The following is a 20,393-nucleotide window of genomic DNA, read 5'->3' on the forward strand; positions in this document are numbered from 1 at the left end:
TTTCACTCAAATGTTTTTGTAAGTGCTTGGATCTCGAACAATATTTTAAAAAATATATGTTGGTAATAAGAAAGTACATTTTTATTAGATGACCAGATTTGAGTTATTTGTATTTCAGAACATTCCTATGATGATTTCTGAGTTGTCATTTATTTGGAAAGACTATCACCTTGGGGGAAAGAAAAAACAATGTGGTTTTTAAGTACATTCCTGAGTAACATAATGCAAGCCTTACATGTCCTTAAACCCTACGTAATGATGACTGGAGAATGTTATTCTGATGTCAGGTTTAATTTATTAAAGTTACATATATATAATTTATTTAAATATTTAATGCATAAAGTTAAACAGAAGTCACCGAACATAGCCCATGAACTCCTTCAGAAAAACGAAAATCAATTTTCTATCATGTATAGATGTACAAATTTGATGCAATAAAGATTTTGATTTAAAAAATCTGTCCCTTGAAAGTTCTTTAAGGTTTAAGAGAAGTGTCTGTTTCATTTTCTTCTGCTGGTATTATGGTCAAGTGCTGCAAAAAAAAAAAAAATGTTGGCAACTACCACTCATGGTTTATTCCAAGTCCCAGCGTGCAGGCTACAAGGCCGATGCAATGCGGCACATGATGTCCTTGCAAAACAAACAGGATGAGTTATTTTAGAGGCAGCATACAAATACTGATTTGATGTATTTTGAAACATACGTGACACAACACTGAAAATGCCCACAGAGCCTGGTGACTGGCGCAGATCAGGAAATGAGTACTGTGGCTTTATATTCATATACCTTGGACGATGACTCAACAGGCCAAAAATGTTAGAAATGGGGATTTGCAAGATGTTGAGTACATCTTGGGTGAGGTTCAGTGGTGGATATGATAATTTGAACAGCTTATTAATATGTCGGAATAGACTTGAGATAAGTAATTTACTGTAAAATATTGGTGTGACTAGAAGAATAAAAGAAACCTTTATTTGCCACATGCACACTTCAAGCACAGTGAAATTTATCCTCTGCATTTAACCTATCTGAAGCAGTGAACACACACACCCAGAGCAGTGGGCAGCCACACTAGAGCGCCCAGGGAGCAGTCAGGTGTTAGGTACCTTGCTCAAGGGCACTTCAGCCCAAGGCCGCCCCACGTTAACCTAACTGCATGTCTTTGGACTGTAGGGGAAACCGGAGCACCCAGAGGAAACCCATGCAGACACGGGGAGAACATGCAAACTCCACATAGAAAGGCCCTCACCAGCCGCTGGGTTCAAACCTGGAACTTTCTTGCTGTGAGGCGACCGTGCTAACCACTACAGCACCATGCCACACTACTGTTAAGCTAAACCTTGATCGTTCTGACTTCCAAAAACACAATTGTATGAAGATTTTTTGCCAGTCGCTTGAAAAAAAACAATGAGAATGCCATTAGATAAGCTACGACCAAGAAAAGACTAAAAACTAAGGAAATATTGTTCTTGGTGGAATCATTGATCTGTTGCTATGGAGAAGAATCACTTCAGTTGTCCTAGAAACATCACCATTACAAATTAAGTGATCCTAATCATAAGGCTTCTCCAGGAGAAAAGGGAAGATCTCCCCCTGAGTAATGGGACCACAATTATATTACATTTAATGAGTACTCAGTGAGCAGTTAACTTTTTAACAACTTAAAACTTTCACTCCAGCCAGAATCTAGACATCCGTTTAATGTCATATCCATCTTTTTTAACATATTATAAATGCCAAACCGATGGCGCACTAAATATCAGGGAATACAGAGTCTACATGTACAACTCCGATTCCAAAAAAGTTGGGACACTGTGTAAAATGTAAATAAAAAGAGAATGCAATGATTTGCAAATCATGGAAACCCTATATTTCATTGAAAATAGTACAAAGACAACATATCAAATGTCGAAACTGAGAAGTGTTAGTTGTTTTTAAAACTGTATGCTCATGTTGAATTTGATGTCAGCAACGTTTCAAAAAAGTTGGAACGGGGCAACAAAAGACTGGAAAAGTTGTGTAATGTCTCTCATCTCATTATCTCTAGCCGCTTTATCCTGTTCTACAGGGTCGCAGGCAAGCTGGAGCCTATCCCAGCTGACTACGGGCGAAAGGCGGGGTACACCCTGGACAAGTCGCCAGGTCATCACAGGGCTGACACATAGACACAGACAACCATTCACACTCACACCTACGGTCAATTTAGAATCACCAGTTAACCTAACCTGCATGTCTTTGGACTGTGGGGGAAACCGGAGCACCCGGAGGAAACCCACGCGGACACAGGGAGAACATGCAAACTCCACACAGAAAGGCCCTCGCCGGCCCCGGGGCTCGAACCCAGGACCTCCTTGCTGTGAGGCGACAGCGCTAACCACTACACCACCGTGCCGCCGTTGTGTAATATTAAAAAAATAATTTGGTTAATTGGTAACAGGTCAGTAACATGATTAGGTATTTAAAAAAAAAAAGGCTGGTACTGTAGATATATTTAAAAAAAAGGGGGGGGGGATGGCACGGTCGCCTCACAGCAAGAAGGTTCTGGGTTCGGCTGGCGAAGGCCTTTCTGTGTAGAGTTTGCATGTTCTTCTTGTGTCTGCGTGGGTTTCCTCCGGTTTCCCCAACAGTCCAAAGACATGCAGTTAGGTTAACGTGGGGCGGCCTTGGGCTGAAGTGCCCTTGAGCAAGGTACCGAACCCCTGACTGCTCCCCGGGCGCTCTGGTGTGGCTGCCCACTGCTCTGGGTGTGTGTGCGCATGTTCATTGCTTCAGATGGGTTAAATGCAGAGAATGAATTAAACTGTGCTTGAAGTGTGCATGTGACAAATAAAGGTTTCTTCTCTACTTAGTGAGTGAGTGAGGTATAGTTTTTTTGTTTGTTTGTTTTAATTCAAAGAGGCAGCAAATTTTGTTGTATGTTAGCATGGAATGACAATAAAGGGCGTTCTGATTCGGATTCTAATTCGTTGGAAAGCGTCATTATATCAGCAGTCCGTGTGTAAACAGGGTGAAAAACAAAGGTCAGGTCTGATTCACCGGCGGACCGTGTGCAAGCCTGCGAGGACGTGACACGGAGTGGCTGTTTGTTGCAAACGCAAACCGGAAGATTAAGAAGATAGCCAATCAGAACGCAGTGACGTCGGTTAGTTACAAACCATTTTGTATGACGCAGGCAACCGTTGAAAGAGGACAGACATTTTCTGGTGTCTGATACCGAACCGAAATAGAAGAGGAAACTGTGAGCGGTACTGTACCAGAACCGGCTTTTGAAGAATAAAAGAAAAGGATGAATATGTAAATGGACTGTACCGAATTTTGTGGTTGTATATTATCCGAAATTCGGTCGAAACTGCTTTAAAGATACGACTCGAAGATGTCGGCCGAAGCCGCGAGAGAAGACGCCTGTCGAGAGTATCAGTCGTCTCTGGAAGACTTGACTTTCAACAGCAAACCGCACATCAACATGCTGACCATCCTCGCTGAAGAAAATCTGCACTTCTCCGAGGATATCGTCGCTATAATTGAAGCACAAATTGCCAAGGTTTTTATGAAAATAGCTTTTTTTTTTGTTTTGTCACGTACATGGCAGCCATATTGTTCTCGTCGAATACAACAAGTACGCGCATGTGCAGAGTCAGCTAAAGCGTGTTGAGGCCTTAACGCGGCGCAGAAATACCACAGTGTTTTGTATATCCGACTTTAGTTAAACGAATAAACAAAACCTAAATTTTTTTTCCCTTGAGACCTTTTATAACTTATTTATGTCGCAGGACCTGATCTTGGACGTCCATTTTGCTTTATTTTTGCTGGCGCGTGCATGTTGGCTAACGTCTTGCTAAGATGCTAGCTTATTTACCTGAGGTGTATTTTTAGCTTTAACGATTCAAATTTGAACAAAAACAAATACAAGTCGTAGATTCTAAAATTTGTCTTGGTGTGTTTTTAAAATATGGAACGAACATGTAGGCAATTTTAATAACGCAGAGTGTCTTAACTAACTTAACATCCGGTTTCTGTATTAATCTGTACGGCTGTTATAAATATAATAGATTTAAATTACACCCAAAGAGCAAATATTTTAGAGCAGTTAGGCATTGAACAGGTAGTTCAGTGCAAGTATATACAGTACCTTATTTTAAAAAAATCTATCCATCTCAAACCTTAGAGTAGCTCAGTGATACAGCTGTCAGATCTGAAATGTGAAGTGATTTTTTTTTTCTGCCAGTTTTTCATTTTGATCTCTACAAATTTCCATCATGTGTCCTGAAATACTAAATTGATATTTTGATACAAGTCTGTTTGACTGTTTCCAGTCCAAACCAAAGTAACTCAAAAGCAAGTCAGCTTGGACCTAATGTAAACTGAGTGAGGGTCCATGGCATTTATTTTACAGTTAAACAGGTTTCTGGCAGCACAAAGTTTTTGAGTCTCTATGAATTAAAAATCAGTTACTGTAATAATAGGAAATGATCATGGCTTTGGAAACATTATCACTAAAAAGATGACTATCAAAAGCAAAGCCTAATTTTAATTTGTTGGCTTTGTTTCCATTGTCTGCGAAGAAAAGCGACTAACCAGTGTTTGTTACATGACAGACTGAGTAGCTTGCTCAGCCAACAGGTCTTCTCTTAACGACAGTGGGCATGTGGTGGACCAGCTCATTGTTTTGGCCAAGCAGTAATCGGGATTATGCGTTCCAGTGTATTAGTAGCAGGTATATTAACCAGGACGCTGGGTAGAAATGAGCACGTGTGAGAGTCAAGTTCATTTTTAATCTGTGTCCGGACCAATAAAAGTTGCACTACTTGTATCTACCGCTGTCAGTGTAAGTGTGCGTATAATCCTCAACATGCTCATGATCGCTGTGATGCCATAGTCCTGTGGTCGTAACATTTGGTGGTTCGTGAAGTCGAGCTCATTTCTATTTTTGTATTTACTAACTAATAAAGGGTTCATAGCGTGTTTAGATTGCTGAGTAATTTTTCTCTCTTGATTTTTCATTGTTAATAAATGCTATAAAAATGTGACAATAAACTATATGAAATGTGGTTTTGTCTTTCTTTACCAGTGTAATTTTTTTGTGGGAACATCTGTCTGTTCTTTTGAGTTGGTTTGTGAGAAATGGTCTTTATCAGACAGTGCTTAATAGGTACAGTGTCTTTTTTCATAGTAACTTCATAATTTGATCAAATGTTTAATTATCTTTAAAACAAAGTTGTCAGTGATGTAGCCTTGGGAAGAGGGACAAAATGACAAACCCTACAATTTAAAGGACAAACTTCAAACAACCTTTGGTTAAAATTACAATGGATTTTTTTTTTAAAGCCAATGTTTAATTTTGCATTTGATGTCTGAAAGGGTGAATATGGTCAATTGCAAAAATTTATTAAAATAAAATAAGACTTCATGTATTCCCCCCTCTTTTTTCCCCACAAAAAGACTTTCTTACTTAAAAAGCAGCACTTCCAAAAATGTTTCTCAAATGGTGACTCTAACAAATGACTAATAAAAAAAAAAAAGACATCCTGCATATTTTTACCCTGGGATACCTGCGCTGAAGATTCATCGTTGGAGCTTTTTTTTTTTTTCCTTTTGAAGTGGAATACAACTTTTTTTTTTTCCTCCCCCCTTCCTGTTTTAGAATAAATGTATGGTGGTTTGAGTCACTATATATCCTTGCAAGTCTTTTTTTTTTTTTTTTTCTTTCCTCAAGATTTTTCATTTTTTTCCCAATCGAAGGCTGGCGCAATTGGAAGAAAATGGAGAAATCAGTGTATTTTTCATGGGGGTTTTTTTTGGGAGGGGGCAGTGGAGGGATATGGGACACACACCCCCAGTCAACTTTAACTCCAAAGGATACAAGCTAATATCACACTGTAGATGCACGTTTGTCATGTTGTGTACTAAACTTGTGAGTTTTCTATCGCTGTAGGCGCCTCCTGCTGAGAAGCTTCCTGTTTTGTACTTAGTGGATTCCATAGTGAAGAATGTTGGAGGACAGTACCTTGAAGTGTTTACTAAAAACCTAATCCCTTCCTTTATATGTGTGTTTGAGAAGGTACTTAATTTTCCACTTATTTCTTCTTATGTTGCTGAACATTAAACGTCTAGTGCCTCAATGAGTTCATGTTGTTCATGTATCGATTTGTACTGTAATATTTTCTTAACCAGTGATGGTATTTGGTAATAGGTTTACAAATTTCTATGAAACTTATTTTAGGAAGTTAGTCTTCTAATTTTTTTTCTATATCTGCCAAAGAAATGGATGTCAGTATTCCTTTCTTCTGCCTTGCTTTAGGTGGATGAAAACACTAGAAAATGTCTTTTCAAATTGCGTTCCACCTGGGATGAAATTTTCCCCTTGAAGAAGCTATACGCTTTAGACGTTCGTGTGAACGCAGTAGATCCTGCTTGGCCTATTAAGCCTTTACCACCAAATGTGAATGCCAGCATTCATGTCAACCCCAAATTCTTAAAGCCGGTAAGCATGTGGAATGATTAAACAGGAGCTTGGTGCTCAAATCCTCAGTGTAGGTAAGAAAAAGGGTTAATTATAATGTTTTTCTCTTTGTGTAGACTGAAGAGCTAGCTCCTCATCCTACAATCAGTGAGAAGAACTTGGCAGAGGAACAGATAATAAGGCAACAGTTGCTTGCTAAGCAAAAACAGTTGTTAGAACTTCAGCAGAAGAAGATAGAGCTTGAACTTGAACAAACAAAAGCGCAACTGGTAAGCTGTGTGTTGACTCGTGGAATTTTCACTTCAATTTAAAGGGGAATTAAAGTGCAAACGGTTAAATCTACAATTTTTCTTTCTTCAAGGCGGCCAGTACAAGCCACCCACCTCAGAGTGTTCCAGGCCAGTTTGAGTCACCTGCTGTGAGTCAGCCAGCTCCTACCCAACACAAGTCATGGTCTCAACCACCAGCAGACAAGCCATCAAACAGAGATCCCAGATTAAACAGAGCTTCTGCCTCATCTGTAAATACAAAGGAACAAGGGCCATTCAGGAAGGAGAGCCAAGTCACACGACCTGTTGTCAATGTACCTGAAAGGAGAGCACCTGTACCTCCAGAAAGGCCGAGTAAACTAATGAGAATACCAAAAAAAGATACCTCTGCAACTGATGAAAAAGCAAAATCCAAGTCAGTGTCACCATTAAACAAAGGAGTCCTTCACAAAAGCAAAGACTCTGAGCCTGAGCACCCAAAGACATTAGATGTTAATAAAAAGGATCCAAGGTTGCGAAAGCAGATGCATGAGAAGGCCGATCTGAAAGAGGAAGAAGTCAAAGAAAAGAAAAGAAGTACAGAGAGGAAGGAACGGGAAGATGTTGGCAAAGGCGCTGAGCTGCAGAGATCCAGCAACTCTAGAGGCAGGCTAGTAAATGGGTCTCTGAGTAAGCATGACCGATTTGATTCTTTTCAAAAACAAGATCTTAAACCCAGTAAAACAAACATCAGGAAACGGTCTCGGTCTAGATCTCGTTCTCCATCTCAGCACTCTCCTAAAAGAAAAGATAGGCGGTCCCCAAAGAGAAGAACAAGGAGCATCACTCCACCTCAGAAATCATCCGTAAAGACTCGGCAGTTAAGCAAACATAATGAAGATGATCACCAACAAGCAAATGTCAGGGAGGATCGGAATGTACCAAAGAAGAACCTTCCCGAGCCAAGGCGGTTAAAAAGACTGCTGGAAGATAGAATTCCTGAGCACAGAGATGTCCAGCTGCAGAGGGTGTCCCCTGCAGAACATAAAAGTACAAAAGACATCAAGAGATGGAGGAGTGGATGGGAAGAAAGTAAGCTGTAAGTAGCTTCATAGGCACCCCCTGCCCCAACACACTTTTTTTTTTTTTTTTTTTTTCTTGTGGCATGAACTTGTATGGAATGTGTGTTCATTTTTAAGAGTATAATTGAAACAAGTTTTTGTGTAACTTTAATTTACAGTCTCAAACAACCTGACCCAGATCTCTCGCATGGCAAACCTGGTCCACAAAGGCATAAAGCGTGGAACAGTTATCAGAGATCTCCGACATCACGGGCACCAAAACCGCACCGTCTGAGTGTCGACGCCAACCTGCAGATTCCAGATGTGCTTAATTCCGCCAGCAAGAGAGAGATTTTACTAAAGGTATAATAGACACCTTCAAGTTTCTTTCTCTCAAACAGTGCTCTACTAGCAAAACTGTGTTCATTACAAATTAAGCTATCTCCGTATTACCTAGGCTACTTAAATAGCATTACGTTTGACGTTTACATAGTCCTGTATCTAGTTTTAGTATTCCTTTCTGCTGACACACGAAATGCACTTTGCTCCACTTCTCCCCAGATTATTAGACAAAACTTTTGTTTGGAACAATTTTAATGACCTTGTATCCTCTGGATGGTTGTGGGTGCTTTCTCGCTAATGTCAGTAAACCTTAAATCTGATCACAGATGGTCTCCAAAGCCATCTCCAGATGCCCATGTACATCCATTTGTAAAACAAGTCATGTGCTTCCTGGTCACATTTTTATATCATAGTAAGGCTTTCTAATGCAAATGAGGCCCTACTTAGTAATTTTTTTGTACTAGTTCACATTAGTCATCCAGTAGCAAATCTTGCATGTCATACTGTCTTCTAGGCTAGCCAGCGATTGGCTGATGGAGAGCTATCCCAGGAAGAATTCCTCAACGTGGCCCATCAAATCAAGCAGGTATTTCAGTACCAAGAAGAAAGACAGCGCTCTGATTCTTGGGAGGGACCGAATGATGATGGTGTGTGCACGAGAAAGAAACCCCATGGACACATGTCTGTTGCTGAGCTCTCTTATTTGGAGCACAAATCGAAGCTGAAAAGAACACAGTTGCAACGCCCAGGTACTATGCTGTATTAATGTGGAACACTACTTATGAGAAGTGCGAATTAATAATATTGGCTGCCGTTGAGTGGTATATTGGATATATTCCATCTTATCTTCCAGCTCCTCTTTGACTCGTTCAGTATCATGCTAGCTGAATGGAATATATCTGATATGCCATGAAAAAAAAAAAGCCAGCCAATATTATTATACATGTACATTTGATGGAACAATTATAGATTTTACAAAAAGTTAAGAACGGGGGTCACTTATCAGTATTCAATGCTGATTCTGATCCACTGTAATTCAGTGTTCTGTCAATCCAATGTACATGTAAAAAGTTAAAGGTCTAAAAATAAAAAACGGTCCAACGCCAAAAAGCCGCTCGCTAGAATAGAATGAATAGAATACATGCTTTAATTCCATCAAAAAAAAGTGTCCTGTATGTATAATAATGGCCCTAAACCTTTAGAACTGGTTTGGATAATCAAGAGGTCTGATTATCTGGAGCAGATATGATAGATTAGGGTTGGGCTTTCCTGCTATAGGAAAAGGACTAGTGATCACTGTACTAGTGGGATGAAAATGTGTTTATTAATGTTTAACTATGTTTTCTAGCTCTTCTATTTCATCGGAGCTCACCATCAAGAGAGAACGTGCAACATCATAGGCCTCAACAAGAGCACGATGATCCATTCACCTCAGATGCACTCAAAAAGGGCGGTGAAGCCTTTAAGCCTTTCTCAGGGCCCGATGACCCTAGAAGAAACGACAGACCACCATCTCGAACAGGACACTCCTTCAGAAATTCCCCAAGTCCGGTCGGTTGTGATGGAAACACTGGAAAATCTTCAAGTTTGCCATTTGAAGGATCAGCACAATCCATGGACATGGATCAACTTGAGGATGGAGATATCAGTCCCAGGTTCGAGAGTCCTAACAGTGTTCATTCCGATACAGGTCCAGACAATGACGCTCCACTAGGTTTAGATGCTCCTTCAAGGCATGAAATGATGCCTGGACCAGGGCCAGGGAGAGGTGGCCGAAACCTTAATGAATCTCCTGGCCAAACACCGCCTCATGCATCTGAAGGGCCTAGCATACAGATAAATATGCCAAGACATGATGGAGCAAACGTTCCACCACGATTTGATGGCCATACGAGTTCCCATTCTCAGTTTGAAGGAACACATGGCCTCGTAGGACAGCCACGACCAGAGGGTCCATCCAGACCTCATCCTCCAGGGAGATATGACGGAAATGCAGGTCCAGGGAGATACGACGGTCTGGGTGCTCATGGTCCACCTAGGTTTGAGGGGCACGGTCGATATGATGGTCCTGGACAACACAGATTTGAAAGACCCCCACTGCTGAAAGGGCCTGGAAGATATGATAACCAGTCAGTGCCACACGGACCAATGAGGTATACAGAGCCTCATGGCCGATTCGAAGGGCCAGGATCAGGCCGTTTTGATGGTCCAATGGGACATCAAGGTCCTGTAAGATTTGATGGCCCAGGACCTATACGGTACAACAGTCCAATGCAGCCAAATAGGTTTGATGGCCCCTCAAGGTTTGAGAATCCCCATGTACCACAAGGCCCTCCTGGAGGTTTTGAAGGCCCAGTGAGGTATCCTTCTGGGATGGTAAATTATGAGGGACCAAGGAGACTTGAAGGGCCAGGCAATCAGTCGAACATGATACGCTTTGACAATCCAGTACAACCAGCACCAATGAGATTTGAAGGACAACCCTCTGGCATGCCAAGATTCGAGTCTGCACCACAGGGTCCTCCACGATACCATGGACCTCCAAACATGCAAAATTCATTCAGACCACAAGGGCAGATGATGATCGATCAGCCTCAGAATCCAGGTCCAATGTTAAATCCTGGTGTCCCACCCCACAGTTTTAACATGGGAGCACCTAATGCATTTGATGGTCAACCACTGCCGTTTCACATACAGCAAAACATCTCACAGGCATCCACCTTTAATGTGCCAGAACCTACACCTTCAGGATTTCAGAATTCATACAGGCCTGTTGCTCCATTTCCTGGGGCTGCTCCTGCAAACCACCTTCAGCCTGTGAGTACCAAAAAGTATAGCTGGATTCTAAAAGTATAGGATTAAAGATGAATGTGGTTGGCTTTGGAGGCTGGTGGTGAAACCTGATTGTTGTCATCTTCTGTTTTTTAGATGCCTGTTATGCCTGCTCCAGTTCAGAACTTTGCACCACCAAACCCAGCGCCTTTCAACCCACCAGGTAAGATTTCTGAACATTTTTGTTTTGGGGTCTTATAAGTACGTGATCTTCCATGAAGACAACTTATGGGGTTTTTTGCATGTTAGGGTCCCAATTTGTACAGCCTGAGAGTCATCTAGGCCAAATGGATGTTAATGATCTGATGGCTAAACTGATAGATTTTGGAATAATCAAACCAACACAAACGGACTCAAGCAGTGGTAAGATCCTTATTTATTATTATTTTTTTTTTTTTATTTGAAACATTGACTTGCGTGCACTCTAAGATCATGTAATGTCTGATTTCTAAAATTATTAACAATTATCTTGCATTTATCTGATTTTTGTCTTTGTAAACAAATTTTTTTGTTTATTTCAGAATCTGCATCTGTGACTCCATCTCAGAGTGCACCAGAAGAAGAGGAACCAGAGGAGGAGGAGGAGGAGGAGCAGGATGACGATGATGTCCTTCCTGATTTGACCGGCTTTATTGTAGACGATATGAAACAGTATGTATTTACTGATTAGTCTTTACGTTTGTATGTTTAATCTCAGAGTTTTTAAACTGGCTTTGGTTCTGTCACTTAACAGGAGACATGAAAGTGTCATCACCAAATTGTACACTGGAATCCAGTGTTACTCCTGTGGGATGCGCTTTACTGCATCTCAGACTGATATTTATGCTGATCACTTGGATTGGCACTACAGACAAAACCGCTCAGAGAAGGACATCAGTAGGAAAATCACGCACCGGCGGTGGTACTACAGTCTCACGGTAAGTGTAAAAAGCGCAAGTTTTGCTCTTGATGCATTCTTATTTTTAAGAAGCTGTACAATGTAGTGGAAAGGTCACTGAGATACTCACCAGTGTGCTTTTTCTGTACTGACAAGGTGCATGGTTTTGTTCCTTAAGACATGCTCGGAGTAACAAACCTTATTGACAAATGATTTAAAGCAAACAACTGTTTGTTTAGGACTGGATTGAATTTGAAGAAATCGCTGATCTTGAAGAGAGGGCAAAGAGCCAGTTCTTTGAAAAAGTGCATGAAGAGGTTGTGCAGAAAAACCAAGAAGCAGCCAAAGAGAGAGAATTCCAGAGTGTGAAGGCTGCTGCAGATGTTGTTCATGAAGTAAGCATGCAGAGTAAAGCCTTGAACACATTTTATAGTATAAAATACGCAACACTAGTTTCACCATGTATGTTCACTTGCAAAAAAAAAAAGGCGTAAGTTGTTGCTTGAGGATGCATAATTTGCTGTTATTTTCTTAGCTCTAATACTAAGCTTGAACATGAAAAGAAAAAAAGCATAGTCAGCATTACACTGTTTACAGCATGCATAATTGGAAAACTCAATAGATTGGAAAATATATCAATTCTAATTGCATTCCAATTCATTCGTTCGGACCAGTTGGTCCAACACCTATGCTCAGTATCAGATTGGTGCATCCTTAATTTAAACAACATTGATCATGGTGCAGTTTTAGTGTGGGCCATATGACTAAAGTGTTCCATCACAATACTTGACATTCAAGCTGTCCATGTTTATTTTTTTATATAATATCGTCGTATTGATGAGCCCCACTGGCAGCTGCATTAATCCATTCAATACTTCAAGTAGCAATGCATTTAAATTGCGTTCTCCTCCTGTGTCTCGCTCTAGTCTTGTGAGATTTGCCAAGAGCAGTTTGAGATGTACTGGGAAGAAGATGAGGAGGAATGGCACCTGAAGAACGCCATCAGAGTTGATGAAAAGGTATGAAATTTGATGCACATGTTCATTGTCTGGTTCTGTCTGGTGATGAGTGCAGACAACAGATTCATGCTTCACTCTTTTCTTTCAGACGTACCATCCCTTGTGTTATGAAGACTACACAAAAGTAAGTGTTGGACTTCAAGATTTGGTATGCAAGCTTTTGATTTATAGCGATAAATGTTCTTACCAGGGCCTGGCTGATATGAAAATTACCACCAATACCATTAAAAAAATAAAAATTGGGCTAAAATCTCTGGAAATTGGAGATAAATTTGTGTTCAGACTTTGGACAGATGGTAGTGTTATGATTGACAAACAGACTTGATTATAAATTGAATTTGTTAATCGGCTATTTGTAGGAATTGGTCACGTCAGTTTTCCCCATAGCAACAAGCCCGTGGTGGGCAAGCTAACTTGACATTCCTTGACGACCATAAGAGTTTGACTGGCGATGCGAAGCAATCTATTTCTATAATAGCTGTTTTTACCTTTTCTACTGTCTTTTTTTGACCTGAATTTTTGTGTGTACTTAGAAAAAGTTTGTGGTTTTAACTCCTGTCGTGTAAGTTAAAGCGAATCATTGGCCATAAAAGAGAGGTTTTTGGACTCAAGTTGGTCGCTGCCGAAAGTGCAGGATCTCATGGTCAAAAAACCTGGACGGGTGCAAACTACAGTAAGTGAATGATAAAGGTAGAAAAGGAGAAATTCTAAGTTATAAACATACCTGAGAAATCTGCCATTTCGCACGTGAATTTCTTTCGGCGGCGACCAACTTGAATCCAAAAAACTCTCTTTTGGCCCTTTTCCACTACCCTTTTTCAGCTCACTTCAGCCCGACACGGCTCGCGTTTCGACTACCAAAGAACAGCACGACTCGGCTCGCTTCAGCCCTGCCTAGCCCCTAAAACTCGCACCGTTTTGGAGTGGGGCTGAAGCGAGCCAAAGCGAGCCGAGTGAGGCTAGGGGCGTGAGCAGACACTCCCCTGTGCACTGATTGGTGAGGAGGAGTGTCCTCACACTCCCACACACGCCCCGCGAGCACGCTGAGATCTGTAAACACCGTAAACCCGGAAGAAGAAGAATTACGAGAATTTCTGAAGCCTTATGCGCCTCGCCTCATCTATACGCTCTTGCCAGTATCTGTTGGCGTTGTCGGTGACAACAAGCCACAGCACCAAGACCAGCAATACTAACAACTCCATGTTTATTGTTTACTATTCGGGTCGTGAGACTACCGCTTAAAAGCTCACTGATGTCACTGTTTGCGCTGCTTAACGACATCACGTGACGTCCACCCACTTTCGCTAACTCCACCCAATGTGTCCACCCACTTCCAGCCAGCACGGTTCAGCCCGGTTGTAGTCGAAATGCAACTCCAACAGCCCCGCTCAGCTCGACTCAGCCCAACTCAGCACGGCACGGCTCAGCCCAACTCAGCCGCGTTTGTAGTGGAAAAGCGGCATTTTACAGCCAATGATTCGCTTTAACTTACGACAGGAGTTAAAACCACAAACTTTTCCCAAGTGTACACGAAAATTCGGGTAAAAAAAAAAGACAGTAGAAAAGGTAAAAACAGCTATTATAGAAATGGATTGCTTCGCATCGCCAGTCAAACTCTTATGGTTGTCAAGGAATGTCAAGTTAGCTTGCCCACCACGGGCTTGTTGCTATGGGAAAAACTGACACGTGACCAATTCCTGCAAATGGCCTATAGAGGGTTCCCGCACGACGTCACCGCGCCGCGAGAGTTCGGTAGTCGCCATATTGGAAGACCAAGTACACATCTGTGCAAGTACATACATAAAACAAACTACACCTGAAATGTAGCCAGGGCCGGTTCTGCCCTAATCTGGACCCGGGTGCAACATCGCGCAACAACCCCCCCCCCCCCCCCCCCCCCAAAAAAAAACAAAACACAGCAGTCTAAATCAGGACAACCAGTGTTCGAACTGCGGGGGTACTCGGGGGATCCGAGATCCCCTGAAACAGACATGAGATCCCTTGAAAACATGATTTGGGAAATGTTGGATGGTCTCTAAAATATTGGCAAAATGATGTTTATTGACATAGCAATCGTGTGTAACGGGAAGCATTTGCATATCCGAAGTGTTGTGTTTACATCAAAGATAAAATAAACCGATATGACAACGACTGCTGCTGCCAGGTTGGTTGTTGAGTAGCCTGACTGTTTTTTTTTCTTGCGTGTGGTATCATTGTTGACGCGAGGTTGTTTTTTTGAACATGCCAATGCGGACACGATTTCCCCTGATGAGTTATGACTTCAGACGCGATGCGTGTGTGGAGGTGTGGAGTCCGCGTGATATGTGCGTAAGATAGGCTTCTCGTGTTTGGAGATCCGCGCTCCGAGACAAGCGCAAGCACCCCCCAGGGAAAAAAAGGGACCCCCCCCGAAAATATCGGCATAGTTCGAACACTGAGGACAACCATCACATAACTAATAACTATAAACATTTTATATCAACTATTTTAACTAAATGGGCTATAATAAATAAGCCTGCAGGCAGCCACGGCGGGCTGCCTCAGAAAAGTAACCATTTGTCCTACCTTAACTCGTTTTGCTTTTTCTGCCTCCTTTTTTGTATTTTCGACCCTGCGTTTATTTTCTTTCCTTTTCTGAAAACCCAATTTGTGTCCAGACATTTTGTTCTGCTACCAACGAACTAACTCGTCAGGTCTCGTCTCTCGAGCCCGCGATGAAGGGCAACAATTGATACATTTTTACAAACAGTCAATAGGGAGGTTGCAACGTTCAGGCTCTCCTTTGCTCACGGACACTCAGTAATGCACTTATTCTCTGTCTCCTGGCAGAAAGCTCCTTGGTTTGCTTGTGTCTCAGTCACAGCTGGTATTCTGTAGAACGACTTCTTTTCACCTTTCCCATCAGCTTTGTTGGAACACCCTAACACAGCACAAAAGTTTACCATTGTAGGTTTATGATGAATCAAGTGCCTCGTGGGTTTAAATTCCGCGCGCTGCCGTTATTTCCCCCTAATCACGAGTTTGTTGGTCTTCCAATATGGCGCAGGGTTTGTTTACTTCCGGTTTCCGGTGACGTCAGTGGGAAGGGTCTATTCGTAGTGAAGTGTTTGAGCGATGTGGGGCTGTCACACAGTGAGGCCTCATTACTTTAACACTTAACGGTCACACTATTATAACTGTCTACTGTGTGAAACTTTAGAAAACTATTTTTAAAGAGCAGGGAGATTATTGGTGTTATTGCTGGGATTTCTGTCAACACCACTATACTTGTTCGATAACCTTAATATCTGGCTTATTTATCGGCCAGCTAGTATAGTATATCGGTCGAGCCCTGATAGGAGTGGGTGATATGATACTTGAAGACATTTCAATGATGTAAATTCCTGATACTGTTGTATTATGTCTATAAGGATAAATCAACAATAAGGAGAAATAAAAAAAAGCAATTATATTTCTCAGTTTCGAGTTTTTAATTGCGCTTTATAAAACAAGTGTTTTTGATATTTAAAATATCGTTATCGTCTTACTACACAGTTTTGTTGATTTCTGATCGGTCAGTTATGGCATTCTATGGTCCGTTATTTCTGTCTAATGGACCGTTGCTATGTATAACAGACTGTTGCTATGGACCACGTCATTAACGGAAGCAATAAAATAATTTTTAAATCAATATTTTGTCAAATTATTGATTTCTTTAGTAAATAGCATAATAAAGAAGGGTATGTACAGCGAGCTGGTCATTATTGCAAAAAAAAAAAACTTCCTTGCCTCAGGGTCTTGCATCACCCTGTCAGGTTTTGTTTCACAATAATGAACAGCTCGCTGTATGTTATCCCCTACATATCGCCCAGCCCTAGTGTCAGTGTGTCATGTCTTACCCCAAATGTGAAGGCATGTTTGCTGTCTGGTTCTCTGTAGCTAACAAGTAATAAGTCAGTCTGCCTCAAGCACACCCAGTTCTTCAGTGCTGTAATAGATGTACTGATGTGATTTAGGACACAGTGGGACTGTTCTCTATAAACAAGAACAAAACTCCACCATGGAGCTGAACGCTGTAATGTTTATGGATGCGGCTACCTTACTAATTGTTATTTTGGACAAGTGTGTGTGTGTGGGTATTTATCTGTCTCTTATTTATTTATTCATTTATTTATTGCCTCGGCCACTAAGTGGTGGTTGAATGTTTTTGTTTGTAGGATTTATATGGATGCGTCATTGGACCCAAACGAGGTCAAATGTCTAAAATAGTTTTTCTTCAGTAGCTTCCTTCTTGGTGGAAGTACAGAACCAGTCAAAAGTTTGGGGACACCTTCTAATTCAGTGGTATTCCTTTATTTTAATAAAAAAAATGTACTGTTTGAAGGCAAGAAATTGCACTAATTAACTTTTGACGAGGCATCTGTTAATTGAAATGCATTCCAGGCGACTACCTCATGAAGCTGGTTAAGGTAATGGCCATAGTGTGCAAAGCGTCAAGGTAAACGGTGGCTACTTTTGAAGAATCTAAACTATGAAACGTGTTTTGTTTACCACATTGTTCTATGTGTTATTCCATAGTTTTGATGTCTTCAGTGGTGTACTACAATGTAGAAAATGGTCAAAATACAGAAAAACCTATGAATGAGTTGAGTAGGGGTGTCCAAACTTTTGACTGGTACTGTATATTTTAAGGCATCAAAATTAATAATGAAGGACTAGACTGGTTGACGCCACTGACATCGAGTTTGACTTTTTAAAAATTTATTGTAAGGGAGGTTTAAATTCACAATTGTCTTCACACTAGACCCATGTCCGCAAGCGCCGGCGGGTTTTCTCCGCCTACACAGACGGTCTGCGTCGGCTACTCAATCCCAGAAAAAAAATTAACAACTTGCCTTTCAATGTTCAGGCGATTTTTATATAGTCCGTTGTCCATAATTTGCTGCAAAGCCAATTTTTCCACCACAAAATAGTCTTCGATTCAAGTCTAGCATGACCAGAAGCGACGCCATGTTTTTTGATCGATTCTCACATTCTGATTGGCTGAGCCGGACCACGCCGTAGCGTATGTAGTTATGTTACAGAGCCAGGCAGTGCACTACAGAGGGTAACCGGGAAAGCCATTTGCATTTGGAGGGAAATTTCATACATATATTTTGCAAGTATTTTCCAGGGAAATGGTTAGTAATTTATTAGCTGAAAATGCACCAGAAGGCATGTACATTTTCAAAAATTTTCTGGCGGGCATCCCGCAAGACCCCACTAACATTAACGTGCCTTGATTCCAGAGCCGCTGGCTACTTTAGATTTTCTGAAGACCCCTGTGATGTACAGGAAAGGTGCAGGGTTTTTTGGATGATACAGTTTTACTTTAAATTTGCTCTTTTACAATGTTGTTTAAAAATCTTAATATTAATTATTCTGGAAAAGTTAATAGGAAGTGTTTGGGTGAGGTGGACTTGGCATTACTTGGTAGTTCCAGTGCAGAATTAAAGAAGCAAACGCCGGACACCAGACATGTCTTGGCTAATTCAGGCTAAATGGAAACTTGTGTAGTAAATGAGATTTTTGCTGAACCACTCGTTTAATGTCAGTGATGTGTTGTAAATAAAGAAGAGCTTCTCATGTGTCCTCAATTCAAGCCACTTTAAAAACGCTTCTTTTTTTTTTTTCTCTTACATAAACACTATAGACATCTTCCTTTGTGGATTCCACTCCATCCCCCAATAAGATGCTCACAGAAAACCCTTTAAATGCTTTCTTAAAACAAGAGAGAGAAGGTGAGGGGTCTTGCTCCAGTATTAAAGAAGAGCCAGCTGAGGGAGACACAGAGGCCGTAACGGTAAAACAGGAGGTTCAGAATGAGTCAGAAGGAGGGTCTCAAATGATTAGTGCAATTCCATTTTAAACCGTGCTGCTGCTTTAAGACCTCCTTCTCTCGTGGTTACTTGAGTTGAGTTTCTGTAGGACTATTTTTATACAGGACGGCTCTGAGGCAGGGTCCTCAGCAATGCATACGTTTAAATACATTTTTGTATTTGTAACTACCTGCAAATGTCAGGTGTTTTTTTTGCTGTGTGAATACCAAGTGAAATGTACTATAAGTTGTATGTTGGGGGGGGAAATGCATCTATAATTTAATTTATAAATAAAGAAATATTTTTGGTATTCTTTGTGTAATATTGAGAATCTAAAACTTTTGGGTTTAAATCCTCCAAGAGTTCTTTTTTTTTTCCCCCTTCCCCCTGATTAGACATTTGTACAGATATTTTGAGAGACGAACAGCAATGACTGACTACTTTTACAGACGACGTGACGACGGGTCTATAATGCCCCGTTTCAGTCGTTACAAATTCCTACAAGGCAGAGGGTTTCAGTTACTAAGATTTAAAGATGGATCCATTTTTTTCTCCCCTCCTCAGCCTAAATGTGTAAATAAATACGTGTCAAACCCATTGAGTTTACTAATGTTTTTGGTTCTGGTTAATAAAATGTATTTAGTTTAAAAAGGAAAAAAATAAATAATTTGCAGAGATTTAAAGAGGTTTGCTTGACATACTGAATTCAATAAAGTGAATCATCATAAAAAAAATAGTGTCTGTGTGTGCAAAGTGTTTACTTGTGTGCTTTTTGAAGTACTTATCTTAAATAAATAAATAGTGTTAATGATGCATGCCTCATGTGGTCTTTCTTTTTCTCCTTTATCAACTTGGACACTATACCTTTTGCATCACCAGTGACAGCTGTGTGTGTGTATTTTTAGATTAGTTCCAAAGCGGATTTCGGTTCCTGCCATCTGACAATCACACAAACGGACACCAGATTAAAATTTCTTTTCTAATGTCTATAGTGGGGCGGCACGGTGGTGTAGTGGTTAGCGCTGTCGCCTCACAGCAAGAAGGTCCGGGTTTGAGCCCCGGGGCCGGCGAGGGCCTTTCTGTGTGGAGTTTGCATGTTCTCCCCGTGTCTGCGTGGGTTTCCTCCGGGTGCTCCGGTTTCCCCCACAGTCCAAAGACATGCAGGTTAGGTTAACTGGTGACTCTAAATTGACCGTAGGTGTGAATGTGAGTGTGAATGGTTGTCTGTGTCTATGTGTCAGCCCTGTGATGACCTGGCGACTTGTCCAGGGTGTACCCTGCCTTTCGCCCGTAGTCAGCTGGGATAGGCTCCAGCTTGCCTGCGACCCTGTAGAAGGATAAAGCGGCTAGAGATAATGAGATGAGATGTCTATAGTGCGCTCCAAACCTTATTTTTATGTGTAAAAAGCGGTTATTATTACTAAAACGCTACAAATGCATCACTTCAACAAAAGTTATTTTCCATATCAAATACACTTTTCAGAGCATGTCATTAGTAGGGATGTAAATCTCTGCTTTCCATGTAATTTTTGCAATGATTTAATACCACCGAATCTGTTTTGGTATGACTTTAATAGCCTCTCACTGATATATGTCATACATGTGTTCATATCAATCAATATATGTTCATCAGAATCTCAGGTAGGTAATTAATAGCTGATTTGGGAATGATGACATCGAGGTGGACTATTTTAAGCAGCGGAGTTACAGGCAAATC

The 20,393-nt window shown here is 41.1% G+C and overlaps 1 protein-coding gene across 1 annotated transcript; it reads left to right on the forward strand.

Annotated features, from left to right (window-relative positions):
* Window positions 1–3,148: 3,148 nt before the first annotated feature.
* Window positions 3,149–19,487, forward strand: pcf11 (PCF11 cleavage and polyadenylation factor subunit). Its single transcript, XM_060936115.1, has 16 exons — window positions 3,149–3,541; window positions 5,933–6,058; window positions 6,299–6,481; window positions 6,577–6,729; window positions 6,822–7,807; window positions 7,949–8,132; window positions 8,626–8,860; window positions 9,460–10,928; window positions 11,040–11,106; window positions 11,193–11,306; window positions 11,465–11,594; window positions 11,677–11,860; window positions 12,060–12,215; window positions 12,747–12,839; window positions 12,928–12,963; window positions 18,511–19,487. The coding sequence occupies exons 1-16, from the start codon at window positions 3,374–3,376 to the stop codon at window positions 18,724–18,726; spliced, it is 4,500 nt and encodes a 1,499-aa protein (XP_060792098.1). The 5' UTR covers window positions 3,149–3,373; the 3' UTR covers window positions 18,727–19,487.
* The last annotated feature ends 906 nt before the right edge of the window (window positions 19,488–20,393 follow it).

The sequence above is a fragment of the Neoarius graeffei genome, chromosome 12 (assembly GCF_027579695.1).
Source record: "Neoarius graeffei isolate fNeoGra1 chromosome 12, fNeoGra1.pri, whole genome shotgun sequence".
NCBI lineage: Eukaryota > Metazoa > Chordata > Actinopteri > Siluriformes > Ariidae > Neoarius > Neoarius graeffei.

What these genes read in the sequence shown, in the direction of transcription:
- pcf11 (XM_060936115.1), top strand. Translation starts at nt 3,374, where the DNA reads ATGTCGGCCGAAGCCGCGAGAGAAGACGCCTGTCGAGAGTATCAGTCG. An exon ending in GGATGGGAAGAAAGTAAGCT is followed by an intron (nt 7,808 to 7,948) that starts GTAAGTAGCTTC and finishes TTTAATTTACAG; the next exon opens with TCTCAAACAACCTGACCCAG. An exon ending in CTGCAAACCACCTTCAGCCT is followed by an intron (nt 10,929 to 11,039) that starts GTGAGTACCAAA and finishes TCTGTTTTTTAG; the next exon opens with ATGCCTGTTATGCCTGCTCC.